The sequence below is a fragment of the Pistacia vera genome, unplaced genomic scaffold, assembly GCF_008641045.1.
Source record: "Pistacia vera cultivar Batoury unplaced genomic scaffold, PisVer_v2 Contig51, whole genome shotgun sequence".
Classification (NCBI taxonomy): domain Eukaryota; kingdom Viridiplantae; phylum Streptophyta; class Magnoliopsida; order Sapindales; family Anacardiaceae; genus Pistacia; species Pistacia vera.
The window spans coordinates 352,047-372,308 of record NW_022196346.1 but is presented as its reverse complement, the minus strand read 5'-3'; the positions used below and the strand labels follow the sequence as shown (position 1 = coordinate 372,308).

Below are 20,262 nucleotides of genomic sequence, written 5' to 3'. Positions count from 1 at the left end.
TCATTCATCCATTGCAGTAGTAGTACCCACCCACTAACTTTTTCACCTTTCGGAACAATGATTTGAAGCATTAAAATTGACCATGGTTGGCTTGGCTATGGCTATCATACCCCAACTTGCGTTTGGATAAACTGGTTGAGTCTAATGGATCATTAAGACATTACGAATTAGGGTTTGATCTTGAACTTGTTTTCTGAAATGGAATAATTGCGTAGAATTACCTCTATTAGCTTTATCCAATGTTATGGTAAACAATGGGTGGCTTGAACTTCTTGGTAATAATCTCTTGAAGTTTAAAAAAATCCCTTGAGTAAAGTTTCGTATTCTTTATACAATTTCTATATAAAATTAAATCATTTTTGCTTGATTTATCTACTGTTGATATATGCTGAATCCAGATATCTAAGACTCATACGGTTTTATCCTAAAAAGACGTCTCTGGGTGATGAGAGTGTTCTTCTACTATATAAGTGACTTCAACTCTTTACGTATGTTAGATTCAGACACATGATAGGTGAGTTTCTTGAGGTATTGTCGGCCTTAGACCTTGGGGTCCGTACAATTTTGTCCTAAAAAACCCTCTAACCAATCTAGGACTTTAACACTAACATTATCTATCTAATTACAATAATTAATTAATAATAAAAACTTAATTAAAAACCCTTAATATCATATAATTGAAGCAAGCAAAATCAAACAGTTAAAACAGACAAATCATACAAGAACTAAGACTTAGACATATTTATCTAACTTATTATATATGAAATTCTTCATTGATTTCTCCAACCTGAAATCTTCCTATATTAATTCAAATCAAAAGACACTACCCAGGTACTAACGGCAATCATTCCTTAAACCCTCCACCATTTTTCTGTTTCTGTTTCTTCTGCATGTCTCTACGGTAGAGATACATTTTTACAGATTAACAATATGAAACCTCCTTTGCCTTCTTCTTCTTCCTCTAATTATAATGTCCTGAGTAAACCTCGTCTCTCTCCTTATCTCTTCACCTTACTCGCTTTCATCGTCTTCGTTGTCATCCTCTATGGCGAAGACTTCATGTGCATCTTCGGCCAACTCGAGCCCCTCCCTGGCCGCCCCATCTCCGCCGCCAGTGAGTCATTTTTTCTATTTACTATTATAACTTTGTAAGCCTTATGTACTTACTGAGTTTAGTTTTGTTTTGGGTTAGAGAAGAAGATGAAAAAGCTACCGTTCGCGATAGGGAAGACGGAGGAAGGATGTGATGTGTTCAGTGGGAGGTGGGTGAGGGACGAGTCGACTCGGCCGCTGTATGAAGAATCGGAGTGTCCGTACATACAACCGCAGTTGACGTGTCAAGAACATGGAAGGCCTGATAGAGATTATCAGTACTGGAGATGGCAGCCCCACGGCTGTGATCTTCCCAGGTCAGTTGCCGACACAATTCTAAAAAGATTATTAATTATGAAGCTTCTTGAACGATTTAATTACTGTAATGGAAAAGATTAAACATTGGGAGAAAGAATTAGATGAAATGAACTTTTTGTGGTTTGGCTTTGTTTGAGTGAATAGAGGTGGCGTGCCGGCAGCTGCTGCTGCTGCTGCATGGTTAGAGGTTAGGTACGTCACGTACGTGGCGATTCCTGGTAGATCGCCGGTTGTCTCTGTCAAATCAAATGCTGTCATTACTATATAGCTCTCTGTCCACGTCATCATTAGGGGGACCCACAATTATTAATAATAGGACCCACCGTTAATCACTTTTATGTATTCGCCATTATCGAGTCAGGTTTACTTTTAAGTTACTCAGACTCAGTGAGGATTCATAGTGTTAATCGATAACATTATGGTTGTAGTGGTACCATTCTTTGATTTCATCGTCAATTTACCTACCAAGCTGACCATATTTGTTAAGTTTAAGCTCAAGTTTTGGCCATTCATTATTGGCAGTTGTACTGAGTACTACTGTATTTATCTATTGAACATTCATTTCTACAAAGACTGTTTATTAATTAGCTTAATTATGATTATTGATCGATATTGTTAATCTCTGGTCATGAATTTTTATATATAATTACAGTTTTAATGCAACATTGATGCTGGAAACACTTCGGGGAAAGAGAATGATGTTTGTTGGTGACTCATTGAATCGTGGGCAGTATGTTTCCATTGTGTGTCTTCTTCACAGAAACATCCCTGAACATGCCAAATCCATGGAAACCTCTGGTTCTTTAACAGTTTTCACAGCCAAGGTGACATATATTTGTTATATATATATATATATATATATATATATATATGTTACCACCTTAATTAATTAGCTTTCCTCTCACATTAATTAATTGATTAATTATTGCTTCAGGACTACAATGCCACAATTGAGTTCTACTGGGCGCCATTTCTTCTTGAGTCAAATTCGGACGATGCTGTCGTTCATAGAATAGCTGATAGGATTGTTAGAAAAGGTTCCATCAATAAGCATGGCCGGCATTGGAAAGGAGTTGACATTTTGGTGTTCAATACTTATCTATGGTGGATGACCGGCCTCGACATGAAGATCTTGTACCTTCTTCATCCTCATTGCCTAATGTAGCAATAGTATATAATGGCGCATGTTAATTAATTTAATTTGTTTTACAGGAAGGGATCTTTCGACGACGAAGAGAAAGAAATTGTAAAGCTTTCCACCGAGGACGCCTACCGTATGGCAATGAAAAGCATGCTTAGATGGGTGAAATTGAACATGGATCGAAAAAAAACCAGAGTCTTTTTCGCTAGCATGTCGCCTTCTCATGCTAAGTAAGTTATATCACTTTTTTTTTTTTTTTTTTTTGCCTGCTGTTTTAGTTCTCTAATTGTTAGAGCTTTAGGGCTAATATTTCCAAGTTTTGCAGGAGCATAGATTGGGGAGGCGAACCGGGGAAGAACTGCTACAATGAAACGACATTGATAGAAGACGAAAACTACTGGGGTTCAGATTGCAGAAGAAGCATAATGGAGGTGATTGGAGAAGTGTTCAGCCACTCCAAGTATCCCATTACATTCCTGAACATTACACAACTTTCGAATTATCGAAAGGATGCGCACACATCGATTTACAAGAAGCAATGGAATCCATTGACGCCTGAGCAGAAAGCAAACCCCTTTAGCTATGCAGATTGTGTACATTGGTGTTTGCCTGGCCTTCAAGATACCTGGAATGAGCTCTTGTTTGCCAAGCTATTTTATCCTTGAAATATATACATATATTCTCATGATCTCATTCCCACATATGCTGAATCCTCTTAATTTCTTCAAGACAAGAGGAGTCTAACCTTTTTCATATCGCAACTCAAAGATGAAATCAATGTGAAGAAGAGAAAGAAAGAAAGAAATCTGTGTAAAATAATAGTGTGATTGTTGCAGAGGAGATTTGGTAAAGAGATTGGATTGGTTTGTTTATTCTTTTCTCAAACGAAAAATTACTCCAAAAATTGAATGCACCCTAGCTCATTGGCATTGCCAGAGGCCCATTTGTATTGTTTCTGCTGTTCTAATTTGTGGCAGAGAGCAGGCCTTTTAAGATCATGTTCCCACATTGTCTTCGTCTCAGAGTGGTTCAACTCAAGCAGGGTTTCCTCATGGGCCTAAAGAGAATTGACCAATTCATATATTGTTAAGGACCCTTTGGATTTTTACGATTCCAATATGAAAATTTTATTCCAATAACCAATAGAAATGGCGAGCCTGGTACTTAACTTACACGATAAGAACACCAAATAATAGTCAATTTAGACTGAGTATACTATTAACTCTTGAATATTCCTCATACAAGCTGGATCAAATTTTAACTCTTTTCAAAGTTAATTATTTATCTAAACAAGTGGTTGGATTTTTTGTTCTCGTGTTAGTTTTTAAAAGTGAATTCTATTTAAATTCATTCATCATAATATTTTTTAAGAGTGAATTCTATCCTAACTCTTTTATCATGATATAAGAATCACGTTTGTTTAAGACGAGGATGGACTAGTTTAGTAGATTGTAACCGTTTTTTGGTTTAACTTTTATCAAAACCTGTTTATCAATGATAAAATTACAGTAATAAAATCACGATGATTTGGGGAGAACCCTTTTATCTCCAAATTGAAAACAAATTAACCCATGGAGAGGGCATTAAAATATATGATATCGACTCAATAAATCAGTCGAATCTTCAATTAATTAATATGCTAATTCAAACTAGGTTTGACTGGACTCAGTGCAGATAGTGCCATAAATTCTGGAAAAACATTTAGACTAACTGATTGTGATTAATCATATAATATCTGCAGTCAAATATTGCTGTTACCTCAACCTCAACCTCCAATCCATAACCATGCCGTGTTTTATAAAGCAAGAGGTTGTACTTTTTAAGTCCACATTTTGACTCTTATTCCCTCATTTCAAGGCAATTTAACCGCTGTCCAAACAGGAATTTTTCCGGAAAATCAATGCTTAAAGTAACTTTTACAGGGTGGCTAAACAAAAGGAAATCTGAATGCGGGAAGTGTATGGTGTGGTCAAATCAAAGCAACTCACTCGAGATGATCGAGACAAAGGAACTAATGGAGGAGTTTGGCTTTTTATTATTATTATTTATAATTCAATAAACATGGCGGATAATTAAAAGCTTGCCCACTTGCAAACCAAGTTGCCACACCGTCCTTTTCCTATTCCATAATCATATAAACACAAATCACAGGGAGAGAGAATATTAAATTAAAGGAGGATAAATCAAATCAACTTGCCTTGTTTTCTACGAGAAAAAAAGAAAAAAAAGTTGGAAGATTTCTTTAAAGTCAAGTTGCCTTGAAGGCAGCTGTTTGATATTCCTTTCCAAATTTGATCGCCATTCAAACTTTCCTTCCCTGCATGCGTTGTTACAAAGAATTCCCAGATAGAGTTTTCTTTTTCCATTTTCAAAAATGGCCTGCCTGGTTGAATTATTCTTTAGTTTATTATTACCAAGATCCACAGGAAATTTTGAAGAAACCTGAACAAATATTCCTGCCGACGGAATAATCAAATGTACAACTTGTTAATTTTATATGATAATCGAAACAGATATGTCAACCTAATTCTCTTATTATTATGATAAATATTTTTAGAAATTACATGCTACAAGAACAAGAAGAAGGAACCCCCTTTGAGTGGCCGGATGAAATTATAGAGAAGAGTTTATATTACTCAAAAGATATTTTAAGATTTTGAGAGATTAATCGAGATACGCATAAATTGGTCTGGACAAGAAAAAACAAATAACATGAAAGTAATTATATACAAAGAGTAATTAATTAATTATAATTCACAATCAACTATGTTTAATCTCCCTTCCCTATGAACTCAAACAAAAACAAAGAAGGAAATGAAACACTTACATATACATATACCATGTTTTGAGTGTAACCTATGAGAAACCGACCTATAATTTCCAATAAGATTTAATTGAAGATCAATCCCACCCATATTGGAAACCAAAAAAAAATTATTAAGAACAAATTTAACCATAATTAATTATTATTAATTACGATCAAGTGTTGTTGTTGTTGTTGTTGTTTCGAGCCATAGTCTCAGCAATCTGAGCCAAAGACTGCAAGTTGCACCGTACGATAGTATCAACAAAAGTACAGGTCTCCTCCCTGGTGTTCCCGGGCGGTATGTCGACGACGTAGGATTCCACTACGATTGTCCCCGTCCCACAAGGGGAAGGATGTAGCGTTGTGACGGAACAGTAGTTGTCGAGCCTGTGTTCGCCACCGATCACACTGAAGCTCAAAACGTGATGTTCATCGTCGAGAATCTCGAGCCTCTCCGTGCTGTTGGCGGCGGGGAGTCCGGAAACCACGTGGACCTCACGCAGAGTCCCCACGTGACCGTCGCCAACAATGACGTGGCAGCTCTTGACGAAGTGCTTGTACGCTTGAGGATTATCGAAACGCCTCACCACGGACCAAACCGTCGACACCGACGCATTTATCATCTGGACGGCGTACGAACAGCACTGGTTCGGCCCTACCGTGTGGTTATGGTAACGCGGCAGCGTCTCAGGCACCTCAAAATCACAACATTTGTGGGATGTTTGTTTCTGCGGTGGCGCTGCAGTGGCGTTAATGCTTCTATGAACTTGTAACGAAGAAGGCATATTCTTTTGTTTGTTCTTGTTGTGTTTTTGCTTTCAGTTTTCGTTTGTTTCGTGATTCTGATGAAGGAAGGGATATATGAAGAGGGAAAGAGAGAAGGGTTAGGGATTTTTTAGAGGTCAAGTTGGATTAAAAATGGTGTTTCTTTGAGTGATTTGAGAAGAAAAAAATGAGGATGAAGCAAGTGGATGAGCAAGTTGCAGGTTCTTTTTTGGACTAAGTTTAGGTGAGATTATCTCTTTTTTTTTTTTTTTTTGCCTTTTTGTTTTTTTTTTCGTTTTTTTTTTTTTAATTCAATATATCTACAAGACTACCATGCCACTTTGTTGATTATTTTTGTTTAATTTAATGACATGTTGTTTAATTTTAATTAGTTTATTAATTTCTATTTTAATTGCCAAACTTTTCTATTGTTTTGTTTAAGTATAAGCTCGATTTAATTGTATATTAATTTGAATAAACAGTGTAAAGCGTAAATTAACATTCTTTAATGAAGCTAGCTTATAGATTAAGCTTTGATAACTCAATTAATTGTAATTAAAATGAGAGAGAGAGAGAGAGAGACTTAAGCATAAAAAATATTCTGCCTCATGCAAATGAAACACTTTAACAATAGAGAATATTAAAATTAACAACTCCTTGGTGGTTAGGTGGGGCAAAAGGAATTATTGGATGTATTACTCAAGAGGTATTAACTATTAAGTTCTATTCTCCTCGATTGTTAATAGGGTGGCCACTGGAGGGTTTATCGGTTGTTAACTTCAGGCGATCCTCCTTGGTTGCTAATAAGGGTAATCACTGGAGAGTTTACCTAGTCGTTAACTTTAGGGTTTCAACAGATTAGTTAAGGGGCGTAAGTTGGCTAAGACAACCAATGTTTTAAAACCCAACTCGGGGGGAAACCCGACAAAGCTTCTAGGTCCTGGGAGTGGTCAAACCGGTTGATAAAAAACTTTAAAATTTAGCAAATATACCCCTAAAAATTAGTTAAGTCCCTATAGGTTTGAAATTTATCAAACACACCCCAACTACAAATCGACCGGTGACTGATTAGCGGCGGCGACACCCCAGATGCAACCCCAATCGTCCTTTGAGCCCATTTCCATCAAAATATACCCAAGATCTGGCCGAAATAGGTTTGATTTCGGCCAGATCTCACCGACGTCGACGTCGGCATTCCAGGCCAGATACCATCGATTCTGGCAACAACAACCCTCCCTATCACCCCAGAATTACTCCCCTTTTCCTTCCGACCAAAACCCACCTCACCTCACCCTTGTTAGCCTCGTCAATCGCCGGAAAAGTCTCATTGTTGCCGCTGCTAGTTTTGTTCGATTTCTGGTCGATTTACTCACCGGAAATCAAATCTTTCACCACCATTACATTCACCGAAAATCCTAGGGTATTGGGTGAATAGGAAAAAGTTAAACCTGGCCAGTTGAAGCTTCTAAGTCCCGGTTCAACTGGCCGAGCCGGGCCAGGTTCTAAAACATTGAAGACAACCTCGATAAAAAAGAAAAAATGAAAAAATAGGGAAGATTCTAATACATCTTGTTGATACAAAAATATGTACCAACCAGAGAATTCTGATTGACCCTGTCGGAACCAGAATAGATGTGTGCGTGATTACGGATAACCAGTAGTGGATGAATAATAAATGCAATAAAGTAAATGATAGAGAGATTTTTAAAGTGGGTCGGCAAGGTTAATAGCCTACATCCACTGAGTTTTTTGTATTTTCGGTGAGAGCTTACAATGCAATTCTTATTTGAAAAAATCCCCCTTCCTCATCATTCGAGGGGGTTTTTATACAAGATTTGTACAAAGAAAAAAACAAAATTAGGGGATTACAATCGATCTGAATCGTAATTTCGATATCCTCATGATTTGGTGTTGTGATTGCTTAATGATCGTTGTTGATTGAGTCATTCTTGTAATATCTGGGATCTGAAATAATTTAGAGGTTAATTGAATGATTCCTTGAACTGTTCGTGACTAGCTTATGCTGGGTCGAGCTATGACTTGACGAGCTTGTGTTGGGTCGATCAATCATTGTTGCTGAGCTCATTTTGGGTCGAGCTATATCCTCATGTTGGCTCGAGCTTGGTGGAAAAGCCACAGACAATATATCTTAATTTCGATGTAAATTTAATCATAAAATGCATGCTAATATCGGATATGTTTTAATATTAATAGAGATAATGTAACTCCCATTTTTTTATATTAAAAAACTTAGGTTAAAAAAAAATAGGTGACAAATTTTCTAGAGAAAATTTCATCGATTCATGATGTTGTTTTTATGAGTTATATGATCTATCGTATAATTAATAAATGATTACTAGGATTTTGAATATCTTATAAAATATCCTCTGATCATTGAAGTTATATATAAATTAACAGCCTTGTCCATTAATTTATCGATGCCTCAGGCTTTGTCCATCTAAATAATGGCTCTTCATTCCACAAATAGCTATCTAATCGCAAGCACATTTTGTTCTATATCTAATCTCCCACCTAAATCTACACCAAATTTTTGTACCAAGGACATGCAACCAGTTAGACGCGCACACATGGAGTCTTTCATAATGAACAGCCATCCAACATTTATGGACACCCGCCCATATTTAATGGACTCCCGTTCATATTATATGGACGTGTCCATATACTATAGATGGACGCCGTCCAAATTTTAAAGAAAAATAATGGACGCTCGTCCATCATATAGGGATGTGGCTATTTACTATGGACCTCCAAAAATTTTAAAGCAAAATAATGAGTGTTCGTGATTATTGGACTGCCGTTCACTTATAATGGACGCGTCTCCATCTTATGGATGGGTGTCTATTTACTATGGACTATCCAAAAATTTTAAAGTAAAATAATGAGCGTTCGTGATAATTGGACGGTCGTTCATTTATAATGGACGCCTATTCATGGAAAAAAACAATAGCTCTTGTACATATAATATGGACAGAAGTCCTTTACTATAGTCGGGCGTTCACCTAGATGGATGCCTATCCTTATTTAAAATAAAAAATTTAATTCAATGGATAGTGTCCGTCTTAGGGACGCTTGTCCATTTTTATTTAAAAAAGTTTACAACATTTGAGTCTCAATCCAAGAAGTAAATGCCGCATTTTTCATTAAATTTTGTCCATATTCAAAGTAATTGGACAAGTCATAAGCATAAGCATTAAATTTTGTTTATATTCAAAGTAATTGGACAAGTGTCATAAGAATAAGGCATTAACTCAATCAGGATTCATTAAATAAATTTAAATTTTTCAATATTAAAGAGGACGGATGTCCATAAATAATTTAGGCTAAATATTTTTAGTTTAATTAGAATGGGGGCATCCATAAATAATTACGCAATTTTTTTAGTTTAAACTATGAACGGACGTCCATTTTAGGTGGAGGGCCGTCTATATAATATGAACGGGAGTCCATTTCAAATGAACGACCTCCAATAACATAGACAGTCGTCTATATTTGATAGATAATGTTCATTCGAAGAATATTTGTTAACATGATACGTGTTTTGTCTGATTCAGTGGACACATCGTTTGGTGTAAAAATTTGGTGCAAACTCGTGTCCGTAGCCTTTTTCGATTTTTATGGAAATCGCATGCACATTTTTAGTTGAAAAGTGTCCGTAGAATATCTTATAAATATCCTTTGATCATTGAAGTTATTATAAAATATCCTTAATGGCTCTTCATTTCACAAATAGCTATCCTAATCGCCAACCCAAATCTTGAACCATTAATAAGTTATTCCGTGCAAGAAGTTGGCGATCGATTCTCCAAAGCTGATAATGATATTGGAAATTGTATGGTTAATTGTACACCCAATTGACCAATTTTCTACAATAAATATGGAAAATGAGGAGGCATGGATCACACTTCAAACCAAAATTCTAGATCACACTGGAAACAAGATTATTAGTTGCTAACCACTTATTAGGTGACCTGATGGTAAAAAAGCAAAATGATCTAACATGGGTTCTTGAGTTCGAGTCACTCCCATGCACTAATAAGGGTGGCCACTGAAGGAATTTACCTTCTTACCCTGAAATGGGCACTAAATACTTTTCGAGAGATCTCCTCCAAATCACTAGTATGACTATCGAAGTTGTGAGCATCAGCATGTAGGTTCCAGATCCAAGTGGTAGTATCAAGTCTCTTAGCTATTGTTCTTGAGAAATGACCCGGTCTGGCCCATTCCTCGAAAGAAGTTTTGATGGGATCCTTATCTACCGAAATTTTTACTTTTGGTTCCGGCGAACGAATAATCATTGAGTCCTCTTTTTGGACAACACATACGAAGAAACCCGCCAATAGTCAATCAAGTGATTAGTGAACCTATGAGAGATGCTTAGAATTAGTTTCTTTCTCTTGTACTTTTATCTCTCCCTCCTCAATTTTTAAAGCTTTGGGGGATTAGTTGAGGTGCGTGCAAGCTGACCCGGACACCCCTGGTTAACCAAATAAAGATTATTAGTTTCTTACTTGACTTCTCACCAGCTTCCCCTAGTCGCAATATTTTATAATCATCCTTAACCACCTTCCCTAATTAGATATTAGAATTTTAATTTGGTATAGTAATTTGCTTTTTTATTTTCATATAATATTAATACTTTGTGGGTCGCTCTCAAAGCTAAAGTGGGTAAGGTATTTAACAGTGTTGAAATAATTTTTTTTTCTTTTCACTCTTTCTTCTTTGTCCTTTGGCCATTCCCTTTCCTCACATCTTACCAACTGCTATCAACTTGGTCGTTTTTTAGTTGAAAAGTTGGATACCATTTTATCCACTTTATGCTATTTTAATAACGCCCTTCATAACTTTTTCTGTTTATAGATTATATATGAATTATTTAATAATCAACATCCTCAACTGCCCTTCACCAGAACTTGCTTTTAGCCTGCAGATGATCTTATTGGTTATTATAGTCGTAATAGTCAAACTTTTATTTATTTGTCTCAGTATTTGCTTCGTAATACAACCTTTCAGTGGCACATCCTTTGCTGAGAGATGTTCCAAAGCTCAACCATGCTTTGCAGCGTCGGTGTATGTGGCATATTCCGATTACATTGTGTTGCGGCGAAACAAATATCGTCGGAAAACAACATTTCTCCCGCGGTGTTCTAAAAACAGGTTGTAATTTTAAATTTTGATTTTATCACCTAAATTCGACACAATCCTCTAACTCAAAATGTGTATATAAAAGTCGAGATTTTTTTTTAGGTATATCTAGGCTCACACCAAAACCTATACTTGCTTGTTCGAGCATTCGACCCAGATAAGGAAATAGAATCCTTTACCACCATACCATATTTCTCCGAAATAATGCTTTTGATCAGTGCTTGCTTTCGATCCCGTTTGTTAGTAACATTGGAGTCTGCCTAATTCTTAGGGTAACAGTACACCCTATAATTCCTATAGATTAATTTAATTGTACAGATTTGTTAGGTACCTCTCTTGCGACTCGAATATAAAACATTTTGGTTATTGCTAATTCTATTGGCTAAAAGGTTTGTCATCTAGTCACAAGGGAAGAGTTAAAATTGAGAATTCTGTTAAACATGAGACCAATTTCGAAAGCAAAAGTGCAATAATCTAATCAGCATAATCACAAGTAAATAACAATTAAGTAAAAGTAGAAGATAAAGAGAATACAAGGATTTATATTGGTTCGGTAATCAATTAGATTACCTATATCCACTCTTTATGACTTTAAGAATGATTCACTATGAGAATAAGAAAACCTTACAGAGATTTTACCTCACTCCTTTACACAAAGAAAACCCGAGAAAGGACCCTCTATAATACACCCGAAACCCAGATGTTCCTCACCTCTCATACATTACATCAAACAACAAAAAATCAGTGACATTTATACACAAGATACAAGGGAAAACAGAAAGCACAGCTAAGATCTACCACCACCGTTTGATTCCATCAACGATCGTCAAAGTTCCAGCACATCCAGATTCGTAACAGACTTTCTCTCTTTGTATGAAGACTCAATCAAACAAAACCTAATTTAGATTAGGTTTCTTGACAATAGGAAAAGCCAGAAATGCCCCTTAGCTTTTAACAAATAACTTTGACCACCCAAGTTATAAGCTAACTTCCATGTAGGCATAAGTCAATGCCACGTCACAACAAATTTTTATACTTGAAGGTTCATATTAACATTCGAATCTATATTAGTTCACGTTTTAATATAATTTATAGTTGTTTTAACTAGAAATTTTGAACAAAATGTCTTTCTACTCTTACTCGATGATAAAGAGAAACAAACAATACTAATGTAAAACACCTTACGTAAAAAAGATGCCCTAAATCATGGACAAACAGAGGACAAGAAAACCCAGCCGAATTTGAATTTCCATGGCGTTTAATTTTTGTTCGGGGAATATTTGAAAGAGAGTTTTGACAAGGACATACATTTTTACATATTAATTATAAGTAAACGGTACAGTGCATGTAGAAACAAAAAACATTGATTCATCCCTAACTTAAGCATTGTAAAACGAATAAAACCCCAATTGGAATTAATAAGAAACACATCAGGGTCAGCATATCTAGAAAGATTCAAACTCATAAACAATGAAGGTATTAAATAGTAGCCAAGTTGACTCATAATTGGTTCCATTTATTAATAATATTGTGCATGGATTGTGTCCACAATACCTAGCCAAGGACATGAATCTGGTTGGGACTCTGTGTAAGAGAAAGAAAAGATAAAATTTTCTATCTTCAACATGGATTGTTTTTAAGTTTTAGGTATCTCGATTCCTGAAGCTTCTTTTGAGTATATCTGTTCGACCAATCACATTTTTTATATATCAGTGTATTTAACATATACAAATATCATGATTGGTCAGATACATATACCTATTACAACAAAGATTTTCTTAGTATTTAATAAGAGATAAACCATCTCTTACTATAAGCTCTATTTTATGCATGGTTGGTGCCATCATTGGAATTAAGTACAAGATCTAACAAGTTGAGTGTAATCTATTCCTGTTTTGATAGCCCTACCCACTGTTTTGGCTGTTAAACAACTCCATATAGGGGAAGTTTCATTAAGATTTTTAAAAGTTCTTTCTTTAATACTTTTTAAGTATGTATGAAACGAAAGGCCACCATGATTTTTTTTTTATAAAGGATATACGTAAGAGTGATTGTAGCTTTCACCCATGGTTTTGATATTACCAGTACCCATTGTTTTTGGTCTCTCTCTCTCTCTCTCTCTCTCTCTTTCAATCGACCACATTACCAATTGACTGCATGCATGCATGTATTTGGGATGAATAAAGGCAAAACCCTCGACAATTTTTAATTGAAGCTCCAACTATCTCAAGAACAATGCAAACGAGAACGGGTTTCGTTGCAAAACAGTGTCTGTAAATGGTAGATTTCCGGTGGTGTTCTTGTTAAAAGTATTGATTAGCACAAGTAAGATGCGTGTAGAAGAATTATATATAGCCTGATAAGAAGGCTAAAAGGAGAAAAAGGGGAGAGAATCGTTTTGTTTACTCAATCAAGTTTAATATACATCACCGAAAGTGTCCTATACTGGTTCACACAATCAATTCAACAGTTACTGAACATCACTCATCATTCAACTCTTTGAGTGAGAACATTGAAATTATTGTACCCTAACTAGCTTAAATAATACGGAAGGAATCTTATAGCAGCTTCAATTATCAGGTTTTAAGAATAAGTGCGTCCATGGGAGACGCATAAATGCTCCTCCCATTTATTGTTAGGTTAGGCTTTTGGTTTTAGAGGTCCTGCAAACAGGAACAAAAAGAGGATTGGGCTTGGGCTATCAGCTATCTAGAATTGCTATAAGCATAGTCAGATAGGGTCAAAATGATGATCGAATTCCATTGATTTGGAGGAACCTATTGCACAGATATAGTCTATTAAACCCAAGGCCTGGATGGGCGAGTTTTCTTATGTTGAGTGATTTAGCAGTAAGGAGTTGTGCATACCAGCATACACAAAAATTAAAAAGTGCTTTGAAGGAAAAATATAAGGACAAAAAATCAGTTAATAGATGTATATAAATAAGATATTCATCAACTTCTGCAGGTATTGACATAGAAGTAAACAATCTATATGGCGAGACATCATGTCAAGCCTATACATGCACTAATAGCTGGATTATAATGAAAACAAGTAGATCCTAAATCATGTAAACTTATGCCTTCACTGCCGAAACTCATGTCATGTCCAGCCTATATATAGATCTGTACATATTTTTTCATTCAATCTCAAACTGTTCATATCCTACATAGTTGTAAGATAGTTCGGCAAGAACCACATTATGTGATTTTGATGAACACGACATATACATGCATGCAGTCATTGACTCAATTGTATAATCTGAAAATATAATATTGCTAATGAACAGCAATCGATTATGAAAATGTTGCACCTCTTTATTCAACTCTGGTCAATAAATGAGCAAACAAGAGAGAAAAATGGGCAAAGAACCTGCAACAAACATGCATGGGGTAGTTTCTTTCGCTTTTCATTATCAAATAGAACTAGGTTCTGATCAATCCTTTTGAAGCCTTCTCATTTTTCATTATCATACGGAAAGACTTCAACTTGTCTTCTGCCACAATCTCTCTCAATATATCATCTTCAATTTTTTCTATTTGCCAGAGAGAAGGGTCCTCTACAAATTCCTCACTGAAAATCATACAGGATACCCATTCCTTCCATGTTGTCCTGCGATACTTGTCTTCTTCGAGTGTTTCAGATGCCAAGAGCTGATACACATAAACAACCTTCTGTTGACCAGGTCGAAAAGCACGTGCAATGGCCTGCTTTGTCTTGGAAGGATTCCACTCTGAATCTAACATAATCACCCGCGAAGCTGCTGTCAAACTAATACCCTCAGCACACGCTGTAATTGAAGCAATCAATACCCTTGAAGGCCCACCGGGTTCCTCAAACTTATCCATTATTCTTCCCCGTTCAAACAGCTCTAGGTCCCCTGTGAGAACCAAAATTTCTTTACCCTTCTGCCATCGAAAGACTTTCTGGAACAGTTCTGAAAACAAATTGATAGGTGCAATATTGTGGCAAAAAATCAGAACCTTCTCTTGCTTGACAATTCGATACACAAGATTTAGAACAAACATCACTTTGGACCCTTTTCTAAAATCATGTTTGTACTTTTCAAGATCCATTAGTGCTTCGGGAGTAAAAAATTTGTTAACACAATTTGAAGTTTTTACCAACCAAGGATGTATTGATGCAAGGGTTATCAAAAGCTCCAACTCAAGAGGATACCCATTGTAATCCTTCATAATATCCTGAAGTTGCTCTAAAATGTTACGTTGTACATCCGTTGGATTCATCATTAAGGTGTAAATTTGTAAACCAGGGAGCTCCTCAGAACCTACACCTTCATACACATCGATAAATCCACTTGTGATATTTTTCAACATATTTAAACCTTGCATCCTTTCTTCACCGTTGTCTGAATCAATCTTTCTTGCAATGGTATCTATGAAGAATTTTCTTGCGCGAGATTCTAATAAATGGAGGGCCTTCTTCTTATTTTTTCTCCTTTTGAATTTTGGGTCTAGTTCCCTCAGCACTTCATTGATAAACTTTGGTCGGGCCAAGCAGAGTGTATTGAAATACTCACAGAAGTTGTTCTGAAATAATGTACCTGAAAGCAATATTCTCAGGTCTGTTTCAACTTTCATCAGAACCTTCCTCAATCTTGACTTAGTGCTTCTAGGGTTGTGCCCTTCGTCTAGTATCAGGATCCCTGGACTCTCCCGCAGCACTTTAGCCATATATTTTCTGTGTGCAAAGTTTGCATCTTCCCGCATTAGTGTTAGAAACGAAGTGTAACCCATGACAAGAACGCTGGGCTGTGCATGCCACTTCTGTATCTTCTCCAAGCAATCCAGAACATGCATAACATCTAAAGTAGGGGCTGGAACTCCTCGGAATGACTTTACCCTTTTTGGCTTGAAGACTCTATAGGTCCTACGGCCATGGATTAGATGAACTGGTATGGGAATTTTCCACTTATTAAATTCTTTGTACCAGGTATAAAGAGTTGTCTTTGGGGCAAGGACCAAAGGTCGTTTTCCTGGGAATAACTTCAAGTAGCTAACAAGGAATGCAATAATGAGCAAAGTTTTTCCAGCGCCAGGAGAATGAGAAATAACACAACCGCCAGTTTTCTTAGATGCTGGTTGCATAAGTGCCGGCTCCACAGACCCAGCAATATTTCTCCATAGAAATTCAAAAGCCTTTTTCTGATGAAAATGCAATTTCTTCTTAAGTTCGGGAATTAAGGCCCACACATTGTCATTCTCTTCTGATAAGGAGAAGTCAGAGGAAGCTTGGTTGCAGAAAATATTCAGGCCCTCATCTTCAACAGGCTTATGCTTTGAATATTCTTGATCCTCCACCTTATTGTCAGTTTCCCAGATTCTGTGTTGCATCTAGTGAAAAAAGAAACAAGGCATTAGACATCTACAATTAGATACTGCCAACAACATAAAAATTCAAGCTGAATGCAAAGGAGATGAACCCAGAATTAATCAATTCCAACCAGGAAAAGTGCCCACATGTCAACCAAATTTGACAGCCATGGGCTGCAAGTAGATTACATGTACAAATGTATCAATCTTCCTATGAAGGGTTTAGGAAGATCTCATAGGAAGATTGATACAACCATTAAAAAACCATGCACCATTTATTTAAGACTATTTGACAGATTTTCAAATTATTAAAACTAGAAATGCTTTTACACACACACACACACTATGAAGGATTTAGGAAGATTGATACATCCATTATAAAACCATGCACCATGTATTTAAGACTATTTGACAGATTTTCTAATCATTAAAACTAGAAATGCTTTTCTGCCACACATGTTTTTGCTAATTTGGTAACATGAGGATGTCAGAAGACAATCTGTGTCCATTTAGAGGGCAACTGAGTATCCCAGCTGGTGTACAGTGAAAAACAAAAGATCCTTGTATTCTTGGGCTGCAAAGTTGACTTACAAAGGGTGGTGCAACATATTTTATTTCCGTGCGCACGAAACCACATTTAATACAACAAATTCCAACTTCTTCATCTAATCTGTATTTGTGTTGGCAACCTTCACTTGATTTTTCCAGAGTCTCAGTTGGCTCTCCAGATTTTGAACCCTGAAAATCATTATCAAACTGGATGAGTGATGTAGGCAGCAAAGCTTACCATGTTGCATCTGTGCCCCACAGAAAACAAATCAAATACAAACATAGTATGTCAAGTGTTTTAAGTTGTATGATGTAGATAGATGGATAGAGAGAGAACACATCAGCCAGGGTTCACATAAACTAACAATAAGATAATGAAAAAAATTAGTTGAAACAGTTATACCTCATTGTCCTCAAGGATATAAGTTGATGCCATAGATAATTCCATTTCTTTCCATAAAATTTCATTTTCTGAAATTTCTCCATCATCTTCGCTTGAGGTTTGCTCCATTTCCGATTGTTCCATTTCCATCATTTGCTCTAGGGAGTTTGCCTTAAATCCATTCCACTGGTCAATAATATCCGGTTCTTCATTTGTCATTGTGGACTCAATATTCTTCATATATGAATTTATTACTCTACTGTATGCTCCTGCACTTAAGGTTGTTTTCTTATACACCTTTCTTTCACAACATGCATCATTTTTTGAACTTCTTGGACGAAATCTGTTAGTTTGGACTTTCTTGTTGGACAGTTTTCCCCATGTCCTACTTTCAAATCCCATATCTTCTACCTTGGAGATATTTTTACTTAGCACTTTTTTGTTGGGGTTTATTTCTCCCCACCATCTTTCAAACTCAGTATCTTCTAACTCAGATGTATCCCTCCTCTGCACTGAACGAGGACCTTTCAAATAATACTTGAGAGGAGTTTCATCAATCTCTCCTGAATGATTTTCAGGATTTTTGGCAGGGAGATCATCCTGATAAAAGGCTAATGGATCACTTTCAGTAGGCACAGGAACAATGGCAAGTTCAGTGTTATGTTCTTTTTGACTGGCCATACTGGTTTTCACCTCCTTATGTTTATTCCTGCTCTTCTTTTTAGGAAGATTTCTTGTGTCACTCTCCACATTCTCTTCTGAGCAATTTGAATGCCCCCATACCAGGCATGGTAATGGTAAGTACAAATCTTCTTCTTTCCATTTGTCAGGCTTATATGGCAATTGGCGAACCCAGCCAATGTCTGAGTCTGGAGGAATATCACAGCCAAAAAATCGCTCAGGTTGTACATTTCGACGCTTGGATCGCCGCAGGTTCATAACATCACAAAGTGGCACTGGTCCAGCTTCTTGCACACTACAATCAGGACTGACCGGTTTAGTATCAGTTTGAATAAACTGAACCACATGAGATGTTGAAATGCCACCGTCAACATTGAAATTTATAGCATATAGATGTTTATCTGAGTTTGGTGCAGAGTTTTCTTCATCACCATCCAAAACTTGATAGACGATTTTGTTTTGCACAGATCCAATATCAAACGGAGTCTGCTTCAAAACTGATGCAACAAGTAACCATGAAAGATCAGATGAAAATTTCCCCAGCAGCAGCTTAGATCTTTGCAACAAAGAGCAGTCCTCAGAGAAATCCCACCGGTAGTGTTGATCTTCACAAGCATCTTTTCCAAGCTTTTGGAGGATGGTTATTTGATCAATTCCTACTAGTTTACTCTCTTTACTGAGAGTTCCCCTCTCTGAACCAAGAGGACCTTGGTTGACATATAATTTAACATAAAACTGGCATAAGCATTGATCTCCGTGAGGCTTTCTCTCGATGGAACTTATTTTAGCATCAAGCCACACCTACAGTAGAGAGAGAATTTAGAGATCCAACTTAAATAGGGTAATTGCGACATTCAAAGAAAGCAAATGTTGTTAAACCAAACATCAATGTGACTTACGGGATCTTTATTTTCTTCCTCTGAATTCTCTGCATTTTCAGTGGCTGAAAGCAGACATACATCAACTCCAGGCCTCAAAAAGCAGGTGCAGTCAGATAAAGTTGCTCTCCTTGATTTTAGTCGAAGATTTGAGAATGGACGTTTCTCCTCAACCAGAGTTTGGTTATCTGTGAGATGCATGGTGACAATCCCATCCTCGATTCTTATGAACTCCACAGGTTGCCATGAGTCATGAAAAAATGCCTCAAAAGCTGTTGTATTAAAAAAAATATAAAAAAATCAGTCATATGGTTTATAATCATATAGGAATTGGAAACAAATGAAAAAGACACTCTTTCACTAATTTCCCATAGCAACTGATATTAGTTCATTATGTTAAATTTTAGCTTTCAAAGTGGTTTCAGTTATGTTTCAGATTACGTAGAGATCTATTAGTTGCTAACCACTTATTAGGTGACCTGATGGTAAAAAGCAAAATGATCTAACATGGGTTCTTGAGTTCGAGTCACTCCCATGCACTAATAAGGGTGGCCACTGAAGGAATTTACCTTCTTACCCTGAAATGGGCACTAAATACTTTTCGAGAGATCTCCCCAAATCACTAGTATGACTATCGAAGTTGTGAGCATCAGCATGTAGGTTCCAGATCCAAGTGGTAGTATCAAGTCTCTAGCTATTGTCTTGAGAAATGACCCGGTCTGGCCCATTCCTCGAAAGAAGTTTTGATGGGATCCTTATTACCGAAATTTTTACTTTTGGTTCCGGGAACGAATAATCATTGAGTCCCCTTTGGACAACACATACGAAGAAACCCGCAATAGTCAATCAAGTGATTAGTGAACCTATGAGAGATGCTTAGAATTAGTTTCTTTCTCTTGTACTTTTATCTCCCTCCTAATTTTAAAGCTTTGGGGGATTAGTGAGGTGCGTGCAAGGACCCGGACCAACCCTGGTTAACCAAATAAAGATTATTAGTTTCTTACTTGACTTCTCACAGCTTCCCTAGTCGCCATATTTATAATCATCCTTAACACCTTCCCTAATAGATATTAGAATTTTAATTTGGTATGAATTTGCTTTTTATTTCATATAATATTATACTTTGTGGGTCGCTCTCAAAGCTAAGGGGGAAG

At 36.5% G+C, this 20,262-nt stretch overlaps 3 protein-coding genes across 3 annotated transcripts; 1 reads left to right on the top strand and 2 right to left on the bottom strand.

Moving 5' to 3' along the window:
• The first annotated feature begins 726 nt into the window (after nucleotides 1-726).
• Nucleotides 727-3,423, top strand: LOC116106189 (protein trichome birefringence-like 33). Its single transcript, XM_031392530.1, has 6 exons — nucleotides 727-1,114; nucleotides 1,193-1,409; nucleotides 2,063-2,234; nucleotides 2,345-2,544; nucleotides 2,623-2,781; nucleotides 2,877-3,423. Exons 1-6 carry the CDS (start codon nucleotides 931-933, stop codon nucleotides 3,214-3,216), a joined length of 1,272 nt encoding a protein of 423 aa, XP_031248390.1. The 5' UTR covers nucleotides 727-930; the 3' UTR covers nucleotides 3,217-3,423.
• Nucleotides 3,424-5,288: 1,865 nt separating this feature from the next.
• On the bottom strand, nucleotides 5,289-6,338 carry LOC116106197 (abscisic acid receptor PYL4-like). Its single transcript, XM_031392539.1, has one exon. The coding sequence runs from the start codon at nucleotides 6,140-6,142 to the stop codon at nucleotides 5,531-5,533; it is 612 nt and encodes a 203-aa protein (XP_031248399.1). The 5' UTR covers nucleotides 6,143-6,338; the 3' UTR covers nucleotides 5,289-5,530.
• A 7,905-nt stretch (nucleotides 6,339-14,243) lies between these two features.
• On the bottom strand, nucleotides 14,244-19,836 carry LOC116106117 (SNF2 domain-containing protein CLASSY 2-like). The gene is made up of 5 exons (XM_031392469.1): nucleotides 19,707-19,836; nucleotides 19,130-19,380; nucleotides 17,571-19,031; nucleotides 17,210-17,356; nucleotides 14,244-16,639 (listed from the first exon to the last, which is right to left on the bottom strand). The coding sequence occupies exons 1-5, from the start codon at nucleotides 19,834-19,836 to the stop codon at nucleotides 14,711-14,713; spliced, it is 3,918 nt and encodes a 1,305-aa protein (XP_031248329.1). The 3' UTR covers nucleotides 14,244-14,710.
• Between the last annotated feature and the right edge of the window lie 426 nt (nucleotides 19,837-20,262).

What these genes read in the sequence shown, in the direction of transcription:
- LOC116106189 (XM_031392530.1), top strand. Translation starts at nt 931, where the DNA reads ATGAAACCTCCTTTGCCTTCTTCTTCTTCCTCTAATTATAATGTCCTG. An exon ending in CCGCCCCATCTCCGCCGCCA is followed by an intron (nt 1,115 to 1,192) that starts GTGAGTCATTTT and finishes GTTTTGGGTTAG; the next exon opens with AGAAGAAGATGAAAAAGCTA. An exon ending in GGCCTCGACATGAAGATCTT is followed by an intron (nt 2,545 to 2,622) that starts GTACCTTCTTCA and finishes TTTGTTTTACAG; the next exon opens with GAAGGGATCTTTCGACGACG.
- LOC116106197 (XM_031392539.1), bottom strand. Translation starts at nt 6,142, where the DNA reads ATGCCTTCTTCGTTACAAGTTCATAGAAGCATTAACGCCACTGCAGCG.
- LOC116106117 (XM_031392469.1), bottom strand. Translation starts at nt 19,836, where the DNA reads ATGGGCCAGACCGGGTCATTTCTCAAGACAATAGCTAGAGACTTGATA. An exon ending in TTGGGGAGATCTCTCGAAAA is followed by an intron (nt 19,381 to 19,706) that starts GTATTTAGTGCC and finishes TTAATACAACAG; the next exon opens with CTTTTGAGGCATTTTTTCAT. An exon ending in AATATGTTGCACCACCCTTT is followed by an intron (nt 16,640 to 17,209) that starts GTAAGTCAACTT and finishes TTTTTTCACTAG; the next exon opens with ATGCAACACAGAATCTGGGA.